The 12821-nt window shown below is 45.5% G+C and overlaps 1 protein-coding gene across 7 annotated transcripts in view; it reads left to right on the top strand.

Annotated features, from left to right (window-relative positions):
* Positions 1-12821, top strand: part of LOC119390134 (uncharacterized) — a 282319-nt gene that overhangs the window by 124021 nt on the left and 145477 nt on the right. For all 7 annotated transcript variants that reach the window (XM_049413916.1, XM_049413925.1, XM_049413922.1 and 4 more), the window contains 4 exons: positions 308-425; positions 1906-2099; positions 6495-6634; positions 10336-10397. In XM_049413916.1, the coding sequence (XP_049269873.1) occupies positions 308-425; positions 1906-2099; positions 6495-6634; positions 10336-10397 (514 nt within the window). The remainder of the gene's footprint in view (positions 1-307; positions 426-1905; positions 2100-6494; positions 6635-10335; positions 10398-12821) is intronic.

The raw sequence follows: 12821 nt of genomic DNA, 5'->3' as shown, positions 1-12821 counted from the left end.
CATCATGCCCTTTTTTGCATTTTAATTCAAAAAATAGTTGGCCTGTTTGAATGCGCGTGTGTGAGATGAAGCACTGGAGTCAGTTGGTAATATGCAATTTCTGATTATCAGAATTCTGTTGTGTGATTCACATAGAACAAAAAAATGTTCTGGAAGATTGAAGAGTTTAGCTACTAAAGCTACTGTATTTTAATGAGGCTTGAGATAGATTTGATGCCACTTCAAGAACAGTGCTCTGTCATTTCTTTGATCATGGATCTCCTGATGAACCTTCTTTTTTTTCTCTCTCTCTTTTTATCATGCTCAGGTGGCTATGACTACAATGCTTACCGAAGAGACTACTACAATTACTATCACTATGGCTATGCACCACGCTCTGGCTATGGCTATGGCTATTATGATGAGTTGTACAGAACCAATCCAGCGTGAGTAGATGCAGTTTTTAAGCAAGTTCTTGATGTGCTGAATGCTTGAAGCGATGCTTTTGGGGAATGAGTAGCTTGAAAGTGTTTTTGTTCCAGATTTTTTTCACTTTGAACCTATTGTTCCTATGGGGTTTGCCCATCGGTGCTGATTGTTCGATAAGTATTCTAAAAATATTTGACGTTTCAAATATGCACTATTCGATTCGAATAAAATAGAACGCTATTTGATTTGTTATTCGAAATTTTCTAATATCCGCGCGCCCCTACAATTTTCCTATGGCGCACCTACTGATATCGACTGCTTGACGTCAGGCTACAGTACTAATCCTGGTGGCTTCATGCAGCAGCCTGGCTAGTTTAGTTGTGATGACGCCAGGTACGAAAACTTCCAAAATGGCCACTTGTGCGTCACCAACGGAGTCAAGGTGCCGAGCGGGAGAGGAAACGTCATGATATTTTGTGCGAGCACTGTGACGAGGAGTGCATACCGTGTCGTGACGTCAGGGTACAGTAGGAACCGAAACTAGCTTTTAAAAACATACTGTAATTACTTTTTCAGGGTTCACTCGCGCTCATCACTACCTTTTCTAGGCTCTTGAGGGCTTGGCCTTTCATTTGATGCAAAAAAACACGAACTAAAAATTTTCCCCTTTAAGGAGACCTCTCTTAAAAAATTTTTTTATTCATTTCAGTGGAACCTGCTGAGTTCATGTATATTTGTGTGCTGATTTCATATGTGCAATTATTTTTATAGTGCAATGTGTAGTTTTTAAATTCAAGATACCGTATTTTCTCGCATATAACCTGTCCTTGCATATAATCCGCACCTCTGCAGAAAGAAAAAAACCCGCACCCCCAATTTTTTAACACATTTTTCCATTTTTTTGGTGCGGGTTATATGCGAGAAAATATCGTATTTCATGTGCCTTTTGGCGAAGAAGATTTTTCCTAAACTCGGAGAGTGACACAAAATAAGCATATCACAATAGCCTGGAATCAGAACTCTGTGCAGTACAACAAAGATGGATGTTCTAAACCCATTTGAATGAAATCCCAGCTTGACATTCACACACTCACGAATTAGTCGGTATTTCACTGCTAAGGGTCTTAGCAGTGAAATATCTCTGCTTCAGAGCTTAAGTCTCATGTAGTGTGACGACTGTCTTACTAAGGTACATGTAAATCCTTGGGGAAATACTGGTGCTAAATTCATTTTTACATATGCAAATTTTTGATGCCGTTTTTATAACTATGTGAATAGAGATTTTGGTGCATTTTTTTAGTGCATTGCCACTTTCGCAATTATTTTTACATTAATAAGTAGATTTTATCGTCAACTGGTCAATGTGCGGGTTGCAGCAGGACTCTTTACTGGTTGAGCTGGGTTTTAGAACTTACGTGTGAGAAGTTTTGCTAGAAGAGCTGTTTTCATTCTCGTCCAAGTATAACAGCTCTGTTCTGGGTCACTTTTGGTCTGCAGCTATAAACAGCAGGTGGATGCCTACTATGCTCGGCTAGGTTACAACCCAGCACAACTAATGGAGCGCCTGAGTGTACATTCTGGCCGGTCATCGGCCAATGGAGATTCGCGTCGTGATGAGAGCTTTGCCAGCAACACGGAAGATGATTGTGACCCCAGCATTCTCGACCATGAGTCCACACGGCTCGACCATGGTAAGATATTTGATTGTGTATACATAATTCTGGGAAGGCACAGCTGCTCCAAACATTCAAATAGAAAATGGAGAACCGTACAAGAAGATCAAGTTAGACTGTGTAAATACAATGCTATGGTATCAGAATTCATGTGGGAGAAGTTTATATGCCCTGTCATCATAGGCAAACTGATAAGAAAACAGTATGCTAGGTTCAGCCTCCTATCAGAAAAGGGCCATAGCGTTAACTTGAAACAGCTAATGCACAGCAGGAATAAATGAAAAAAAAAATGGGAGAGAAAGGTTTTATTTCGATGATACTTTATCTGTGCCATTTTTTTTTTCTTATGACAGTGGCAAATAGAAGAATCTAATCCCCTGCGGTCCAGAGGGGGGGGGGGGTCTGATGAATTTTGGGCACTGATCATCCCCACAGCTTAAGTTTGGTATACTAGGAGCATATGGTTCGTGTGCAGTGCTGCTATCCTATAACTAAACAGATAGTTCCTTTTCCACTTAAGCGTCCATGCTGTCACTAAGCTCGAGAACATGGGTTTGATTCCTGGCCACAGTGGCTGAATTTTGGTAGGGGTGAAAGTGGAAAAGGCATCTGTAGTTAGATGTAGGTGCACTTTGCTGGAACCCCAGGTGGTCAAGATTAATCTGGGGTCCCGCATGTCTCATAATCCATCGTGTGAAAAATCCTTGGGCTCCAGCGACACCTTGTGTTCCAAGGATTTTTCATCACTTCCATCCTTCCCTGAACTTCTGCCTTATTTGGATAATTGTGGTTTTAGCTCATAAAACCAGAGGATTCAATTGTGTATGAAATTTATTCTTGCCCTCAGGTGGCACTAGCATCAGCACACTTGCACCCCTTCCCATTGTACTGCGTGGCCAATGGCAGTGTTTTCTGGCTATGTTGAAAAAGGGTTGCAGGGCCACTAGGAGATTCATTGCCTTGTTTTGCAGCATCTACCAAGACAATGCTGTTTCATTGGCATTGAATATTTGAACAGTACAAGATGTGTTTGTAGTGTTGTTAGAAGTGAACTTGTGGGGATGCAGCAAAGTGCAACATTCAGTAATGTCAAAATGTGATGGTGGACAGCAGATTGATAGACGTGTGGTAGAGAGCTATGCTTATTTCCAAGGGAATGCTACAACTATTCAATTTAGACAACAGTTTGATATCCGTATTTGGCGTATCCAGGAAGAGATACATATATGTGTTTGTCTCTGCAATGGAAGGACTGGTTCCTGATCATTCACGGTGTTAAATACTCTTAAGGTAACCCTTATTTCATGAAAGAATGTCTTACTTAACAACTTTGCATTTATTGGCTTTTATTGTAGTACTATTGAAATGCCAAATTGGTAATGACTGGTCCCAGGCATAACTCGGCAAACTCACTCATGAGTCGACTCACTCGGACTTACTCAGGCTCAGATTGAGTCTGAGTGAGTCTGGGAGAGTAATATTTTGGCGAGTTTGAGTCCGAATGAGTCAGGTTGAGCAAAATTTTGTTGAGTCTTAGTCCGAGTGAGCCCTAAGTGCAAAATATATTTCTTGAGTGAGTCTGAGTAAGCTCCACTTATTTTTGCCAGCCTATGGTCCTATTTACTCAACTTCAGTGTTGCTATCATGCTTATGTCGGCTCATGTTTATTGGGCGCCTCCGCATGGAGGGATGCCTCCGCATGGATGCCTCCATGCGGAGGCATCCCTGTGACATGCAAGGTTGGATTTCTCCGCCAGCTCTCTCCCGCTCAGCCCGCAGCTGCTTTCGCGTCTGCTTTTTTTATTATTGTTGTTGTACTTAACTTTGACAAAGACAGTAAAGTACTGCTGCGGCTTCGTCACTGACTGTACGAAATGCTAAATAACTGCTCAGAAAAAAATGTTACGTTCCCCATAATGCCTTAGACAGTGCCCTGACTGCCGGCGTCATTTGCTGTGGCCGCCGATATGGAAACGCTGCTTTTGTAAAAGGTAATGAATCATTTTGCGTCAAATGGGCTTTAGTGCATGCTTGCTGCAAAAAAACACATTTTTGCTTCAAGAAATGCGTGCAACCATGCAACTTCATTCATTGTAGGTTTGCATATAAAAATGGGCCGCGTTTGACACGACAAGCATGGGCAAATTTACATTCCTGTATTGTACACATAGCCCTATGAAGCACGACGAAAGCGGTTTCTCCGCTTTTTGGGAAGCAATCCAGCATGCTTAGAGGTTCATGCAGCCGCAACCTTTCTCGTATGATTAGAGACAAAAGCACGAGAGCCATATGCACGCGCGTGCCTCATTCAGTGTTGTAGCTAGATAACATTTCACATGAGTTTGTCTGCGGCATGATTTTAATATCTATCTGTTGCTTCTCATTTCGCAAGTTTTGTATGTCACATGTGCATTTTCGACCGCCACCGAGCCTCGTCGGGATGAAAATATTCAACGATTTGCTATCGCAATCGGGCTCGATTGCGATAGCAAATGCACCGTGTGCCAGCCGGACGTATCACTTGCGCACCTGAATGACCATGCTGCAAGGTGTAACTTAGCATGGTCTAAATGGCAAGTTTATGTTGCAGTGAAAATACCAGTGTCCAGTATTTATAAAGCTTCATTGATAAGCAGTATGACCCTTCATGGCCGCTGTTGTAAGGTGAACCAGTGTTCGAAGCTGGCCATGTTTTCGCCTGTAGTGTAAAACAACATAGACAAGAACAAGTGACACTGGCTATGTGCTCATTTTACAGAAATAATCTATAAGCAAGGCACCCGATGGGCTGAAGTCGAGAGTCTAACAGAAACCCGTGAGGTCGGGAAAAGACATGAGGACAATTAAAGTGGACACGGGAGGAGAGGGTGGGGGGGTGGGGGGTCAGACTGTGGTGGAAGTATGTCGGCGACATAGGCGTGCGCACAGGGGGGGCAGGGGGGGGGGGGGGCGTCCGCCTCCCCTAATCACCTAAGAGGGGGGGGGGCAAAATCTGCCCCATACATTGACTTAGTGGGGGGGGGGGCGCTGTGATGAACCTTCGCCCCCCCCCCCCCTGATGGGGAACCCTGCGCACGCCTATGGTCGGCGAGACAGGTAACTTTCGGCAAAGACTGAAGCAGCACATGTATGACGTAAGAAAGGTTTCGTCGAATGCGCTGGCTGAACACGCAGAAGCAACTGGCCACAGAAATAGACTGAGATAAGGCAAAGTGGAAAGAGAAAAGAAGCTTTATCTTGTATCTCTGACAATTCAGACAATGGCGCACACGCTTAATCGTCATGACAGCAACTTTCCACACATGTCCGCATGTTGCCTACGTCATATTTTAAAACGTACATAAGCGGACTGTTTGCGCATTCATTTTTCACTGTGAAGAAGGCTCTCGTGCGGGAGCCAGAATGTCTTGCTTTTATGTGAATATTCGGGGTCGGTGTTCATTTTAACATCATAGACTTGAAATAACAATAAAAAAAAGACAGGTGACAGCGGCATCATGCTCGTGAAAAGCAGGGTAGCAGTAAAAGTGAAAGCTCATGCCTGACCCCTTCGTGTACGTAGTGCACTGGGGCACGGAGCAGAAAAGTAGCATGCCGCCAATAACTTTTACTGCACTTTTCTGGATTGTGTACTCTCTAGGGGTCTACACACAAGAAGTGAGAGCAAAACAACGCTGTTCAAAAGCGAAAACGCCACAAAATCCTGATGAAAAACAACACATTCAACCGTCCGCTTCCCTTCGCCAGAGCGAGGCGAGGTCACGTGATCCAACCCTGCACGTCACAGCGATTGCAGCGCCCGCGTCTCCAGTGGTGGGCCTCGCGCCCAATACTTGCGTCTACTCACACATACGTCAGTGCACTAGCGTTCATACGCCAAATCAGTATTGCTTGATCCGGAGGCTTGAGTTTGGAAGGTGGTGGGGAGGGGGGGGGGTGCCTTGACTTCACCACCCCTGAAGTGTCTTACATGGGAAGTTCTTGATAAAAATATCTTGTGTGAGTCGTGTCATTCAATAAAAAATGTCCTTAACTGATTGTAACCACTGATAACGCGTATTTGAAAGTACGAAATGAAAAGGCGCCACTTAAAGCACCGATTATGTGAGATATTGTTTTTAAAGAGCACTGACAACATGGTCAAAAAAGTTATTTATACGCTAACGAACTCACGAGTCGACTCACTCGGGCCCTGATCGAGCCATGAGTCTTGAGTGAGTCTGGGTGAGTAATATTTTGATGAGATTGAGCTCGAGTGAGTCCGGTTGAAGATGGTGAGTCTGAGTGAGCTCCACTTTCTTTCTTCGCCAACCTGTGGTCGTAGGTCCCTGTGACTGCTTTCCCTTTGGCCTAGCAGAGGTGTGCCTCTCCACGCTTCAAGATTCTCATCTTTCCGTATTAATGCATTTACAGTGCCTCAACCAGAAGAGGTAAAGAAATTCTCCCGGCCACATCCACTGGCTCGCTTTTGTGGTGCCAACGGTTTGCTCAAGCTGTTACCAACCCTCAGCAGTGGAGACCTGCCACCTCCTATTGAAATTCACAGCCTCAAGGTAGGATTCTTGTGGCAGTATCAACTGGCTTTTTAGAATTATGTGGATGGCACTTCTATTGCTGTGCTGATGGTGTTATACTGTATCTAGCAGCCTTGTTATTGTGTCGTACCACCTTCATCATGTCAAAGATGGTGTTCAGTGTCATATATTCTGTTCACCTGAGACATGTATGTTTGAGTCCTGTCAAGCATGAAGTTCAGCCAATTGTGGGAGTTTCAAGAAATTAAATGAGTTAGTGAGAGTTGAAAGCTAGGCTTGTTGCAGGGATGCAACAGCTGCGCCAATTGCGCCACTTTGATAAAATTCCTTATTTTTGCGCCACGCTGAGCCAAAACCTAGAAATTTGTTGAAATTGCGCCACGCTGCGCCAAAATGCCGGACCAGTTTCAAAATTTTCTCAGTTGCGCAAATTTTATCATGAAATGGAGGCCGTGTTCGTCATCTGTAGTGTAAGCATCGTCGTCTAATACAGACGCGCATACCCTAACCCCAGTCTCAGTTTCACTGCAAGGACGAAGCAATGAATGCGATAGCAGCAGATTGTTATACGAAGTGAGGCTGGCAGCGAACTCTTTTGTATCCGATCTCGCGTAACTCTACAAAACGTTAGTGTAAGAGTATACGGCCGCTCCGGGGAAAGGTGCTTTTTCTGCACAGTGTCTTCGCATTGAGAGCTCGACAGGTAGCAGGATATACGACCCGCTCGCTGATGGCTGCCGTGATAGCGCGCGCGCCAGCGATCGCGACCGCGCCCTGAGAATCAAAGTTCAAAGTTGCTGCTTGAGCGACAGCCCCCCCCCCCTGCGTCTTTTCATGCTCGTTCAAGACGGGCAGGGCGTTTCCTCTCTGCTTCGATGGCAGGCCACCTGAGCGGAGTGGTGTTATCGCATGCGCCCTCCGAGCGACGGAGATGGGCTGGCTTGTTTGATCTCTGCTTGAGCCGCATACGTCGCCCGCACTTGCGCGCTTTTACCCATGGTAGAGCTTATTATGCGCGGCAGAATGTTATCAATTTGGACTTTATACGGGACATGATTGTATGAACCCGTCGAGAGTGTCCATATAATTGTTATCGCAATAAAAAAGGACAATGGTTCTCAGATTTCCTGATGCTTGTTTTATTGCATGCAGAACGCTTTTTAAGCCACTTTTGCCGCAGTAAAGTGGTGTCCAGCGGAAAAGTGTACTGAGATTTAGAAGGGGCTATTAGTAGTAGCTGTCAGGGACACAGCACATTTTGTTCCTTAATTACTAATTCGTGCACTCTGACGTCTAAAACATTATTGGCAATCATTTGGAGCTGCTGTGTATCGAGTGTCTGCGGCCTTGAGAAACAATAGACAAAAGCATACGCCAGTTTTCTTTTTTTCGCCACACCCCACCCCACTTGCATTTACGAATTTCGAGGTTGCCAGGTTTGCAAGTCCACATTAGCATTTGCCATGCCTGTCAAATTATTTGACAGGCCCTGCAAATGCCAATGTGGACTTATTCACACTATGGGGTGGCTCAACACACTGCTTTTATTGAAATAGCAGTGTTCACGTGCACTGTGCACGAGTTAGCTGATGTTGAATGGTTTGTATGTATTTTTGTTTTCTTTTCTAAAAGTAAGCCTTCTTTGTTATACTGCTCCAAATTGAGATTTCGTTCTGAAAAAATTCAGATTTTTTCCCCATAACCTGCTCCAAATTTGGATTTTTGTGCTCCAAAAGCAACATTTTGCTGCTCCAAAAATTGCTCTAAATCCTATTTCGGCTGTTGCACCCCTGTTGTTGGCGAAGTATACTGAAGGAAGTAGTGCATTAAGTTAAAACACGAAGAAAAATAAGAGAGGCAGGAGACGTGTGCTGAACTTGCGGCTTCTTTTAATGCATGGCTTACTTTCAGTGTGATCGCGAGCGCGCGTGCTGAAGTCTCTGAAAAATGACTAAAGTAGCACCATTCATGTCAGTGTACAGGCACCCCCTCTCCCGTGCGCTTTGTAGATTGCAGTTGAAGTCAGTTGAGCTGCGAAGCTAGCAGAATATGGCTCTTGGCCGGAAAGAGAGGCTTGTGCAATTCTTCTCAAGAGCGCCTGAGGGCGCTGCAGTTCTAAGTGACGCAGTTTTAAAAGTCCGCGAAATAAAGGGTATGAAAAAAAAATCTCGCCATATCCACGAAGTGAATGATGACATAGGAGCTGGCTCGGAGAAGATCGGGAAAACCCGTGAATCTTCCGTACAAGTCCTCTACCATTATATGAAGACGTGACACACGTTGTTATATATACATATATACACAATGTTTTATTAATTTACAGTTTTGATGCACTATATACACAATTTACAATTATATACATATTGATGAAGTATATATACAAGAAATATCTAAGAGCGTCTGATTCTCCATTGTCGACACTTGCAGACGCAACGCTCCTAATGTTCTTTCAATTTGAAAACTGCCCTTGAGATGCGCACGACAAAGTAGCCCTAAAAATAGCTGTCCGACGCTCGCCTGGCTGTCGACTGCGTTCTCCGCTCGCCCTGTGAGAATTAACGGCCAGGCTAAAGAGAAGACACGACGCGCGTAGCGTTCCTCTTCGCGTTCCACGACGCTTTGAATGGATCGATGCTGATTATGGCGCGGGACTGCGCCCCAGCTTAAGAACCTGGTGAGCCAGCTCCTAATAGCGATAAATACGACAATGTAATGTATACCGAAGCAAGTGGCGTCTTTTCATGGTGTCCGACAGCATAAAATTGTACGGTACATAATCATTTAGTACGCAAAAGTGCTCGCTCCTGATGGCAGCACCACTGCAAACTCAGCGGTGCTAAGAAATCGCTAGAGGGGCGCACTAGCTTTTTAGAAGGTCGTCTGAGCGCCATCTTATTCGTCCTCGTCTAGGTTGTTTACTTGATCGGTGCACGGTGCATGGTCGATCACGCTTGAGTCAGTTCGTACGGTGGTTCTGGATGCCTCAGGATGCCGACCTGCTCTGCCATTGGCATCAACCACCGGTACAACAGCAGAAAGAGGGGGTTTTCGCTACATTGGGTAAAATCCGTAGCTTCCCAGAGGACACCCTAGAGGCATTGCTGCAGCTGCTAGGAGAGGAGGCAGAGGCGAAGGGACGCAGTTGGTGCTACTTTATATTTTTCAGGGACTTTAGCGCGCACAGGTACGTGGTGGCCTCTCGTGGCGGTCACAGTAACCATGCAGCCCAGGATGCTCGAATCAGCCAATGTCTGTGAATTTGGGTATATGGCACAGTCATTTGGATATATAGCATCGCTTGTAGAAAGAAGAGGGAACAATTTTCAGATTACTTTAAGAATAGTAAATTCCAGGCCACGTGCTGTGCTATAATGTTTGGCTCGCATGTTCCCAGGAGCCTCGACTACCGATCGGCAGCGTTTTCTAGCCATGCTGAAAAAGTGTTGCAGGGCCCCTTTAACAGCAAAGGAGCTAGTAATTTGTGCTACCACAGTGAAGATGTTGTGTGGCTTGGTGTTAAGTTGATGTGCTGACTGCAATGCAGTACTGGGGAGTTTTAGATTCTGTGAATCGGAGACCTTTGCGTACACGATGCCCCATGCCATGCTTGTGTGCATACTGGTTTGCATTCTCTTCTGTGTCTATTGGTTTGCACCTCTTCTTCTGTATGTGGAAGGAACTGTCAGCTTATTGTTTTGCTATTGTGTTCTGTTATGCAGCACCTGTTCCAGAAGGATCCGCAATTCCACGAGTTGCAGGCATTCCCAGGACCTTTAGTCAGGTCAGCTGTGACTTCACTTTCCTCACTGCACTCACACTTCTTGGATGACGCCTTGATTTTATACGAATATTTACTTCTTTATTTTTTTCTGCTGTGCACAAAAGAATATATTCTGAAAAAAAAAAAAAAAAAAAGGTCTACTAGAACTACAGTCAACTGCCGATTTTTCGGACGCCCGATTTTTCGGACATGCTCGAAAATTCGGACGCTCTCGCGGCACCGTCACCAGCCCCATAGACTTCAATGTATTAGACCGTCCAAAATTTCGGACGCTGAAGCTACTGCGCGTCCGATTTTTCGGACTTTCTGCCCAAATTGCAGGTCCGAAAGGCATTATTTGAAGCCCCCACCTCTGCCGCGTCTATCGTCTCGTAGGTTCGAACCAGCGCTTTCGCGAGTCGATCTGTTTGAGACAGTAGCAGAGTCCGAAAGTCAGCTTTGCCGCAATGCCGACGCGTAATGGGGTGAAGCAGACCAGAAATTCAATGGGGCGGCTATCGCGGCGCCGTGCGGCGATGTTACGGTTACGAATAAGCAGCGGAAATGCACGGAGGCGTGATGGCAGCAGCTGGCAAACGCGCCAGTACGGCTTAATCGCTGATAACCCTTACGATAAGCATCTACAGTTAACTGCTCGGTAGTGCACGTGGCCTAGCGCAGTTGCATGCGTACTGCACGCATTTAATAGGCGAGAACCCAAATGCGCCGCGCCGCCATTCTTGCTGCCTCTTTCTGCGAGACCACTAAGTGCGCCGCGTAGACGCGTTGCCTTCGCGGACGAAACCAGCTCGCCATTGCCGCGCCCGTGTGCGGTCAGGAACTAAGTGCGCATCACGAACCCTTTCATGATAAATGCGTGCGTACGATACAGCAACAGTAAAGTGACGGCGTCAGCTTAGTTGGCGATGTGCTGCACACAACTAGAAACGATCAGCTTGACACGGCAGCGAATGCTGCGTATCGGCGGCAATTCGGCGATGTGTGTGTGCATGTTTGCGCGCACACATTGGGGAAAGCCGGTCGAGTCGTCCGCTCTTCCGCCACAGTCTGTGTTCCGCGTCATCGTTTACAAACGCTTCATGCGAGATAGCCGTAATATATTCCGCGCTTTGCTGTTATCAGCGGCGCTCATCACGAGATGCAAAAGTGGCGGTTGGCACGTACGTAGTTAAGCGGAGTTCGCGGCAGGTACCGAATGTATTTGCGAGAGCCTGGGAGCGCACCACAATGCCTGATTTTTATTGTACTGGGAGGCATTAAAGCTATTTCGGACGTGGCTGTGGCGATTTGACCACGTGAGCAGAATAAAAAAGCATGAATTTGTTTTTCGGACTGCCCGATTTTTCGGACGATTCCGCGGTCCCTAGGGAGTCCGAAAAATCGGCAGTTGACTGTAATGCAAAAAAAGACTTGTAGTGCCTGTGTATGCATAGCTGGCAGTTATCAAGGGGAGAAATTCGGCCTTGTTGGTAAAACATTTGGAAAAAATTTAGCTCAAAATGATACAAGGACGAGAAGGGAGAAAACAACACGTGCGCTAACTTTTTTGTTGTTTTTGTTGTTTTTTTTTTGTTGTTGTTGAAAGTTAGCGCACGTGTTGTGTCCTCCCTTCTCGTCCTTGTGTCATTTTGCGCTAAATTTTTTCCTAATGGCAGTTATCGCAGTGTTAATTCATTTGATTCTGGTTGATTCGATTCCCTTGAGAGATCCCCAGCGAGCAGCAGCATTTCTATCAGGTAGGCCGAGCCTTATCTTCACACGTGTCCTAGGCAGCTGCTGGCATGTTGAGCCTGCTCTTTCTTTCAAGACATGGAGCATGTAGTAGACGATGAAAACCTTTTGAAGTCTGTGCGACATTCAGCAGCTACAAAACTATGAACGCACAGTAGAACGCGTCTATAAAAAATTCTAAAGTGCCGCGAAAATGGTTGTTATATCGGTAGTTCTTTGTATATAGAAAAGCCCTCCAGAACGTGCGCAAATTTGTGACCAAGTCATTTTTTTTTTCATGCAGTTTTATTACAAAGAGACAACAACCTCTCCGTTGACAAGATAAATCTTTTCGCTTTGTGAAGGGATGCCCGCTGCATGCTTACGAGTAAAACTGCCTTTGCAGTGATGTAATAGCTGCGCCAGTTGTGCCAAACCACCCCAAAAGACCAATCTCGCTACACCCTGCTACATTTTCACTATTCTACACCAAAGCAGCGCCAAACATGGTGTTTTCATATTTTGAAAACGAAAGCAGCGGCGACTGCGAACAACCACTTAAGTTCATTAGGGTGGCTTGTTGGGCAAGTTGGTACATTGTTCTTCGTAAGGAAATGCCAGCAGCACTAAAGAAAAGAGAAGAAACTGAGCCAGGAAAAAGAGACAGGAACAGGTAGGATGCTGGACTAACAACTGACTTTATTTCGATGAAGA

Source organism: Rhipicephalus sanguineus, chromosome 1 (assembly GCF_013339695.2).
Source record: "Rhipicephalus sanguineus isolate Rsan-2018 chromosome 1, BIME_Rsan_1.4, whole genome shotgun sequence".
Classification (NCBI taxonomy): Eukaryota; Metazoa; Arthropoda; class Arachnida; order Ixodida; family Ixodidae; genus Rhipicephalus; species Rhipicephalus sanguineus.
This window is presented reverse-complemented; position numbering and strand designations above follow the sequence as displayed.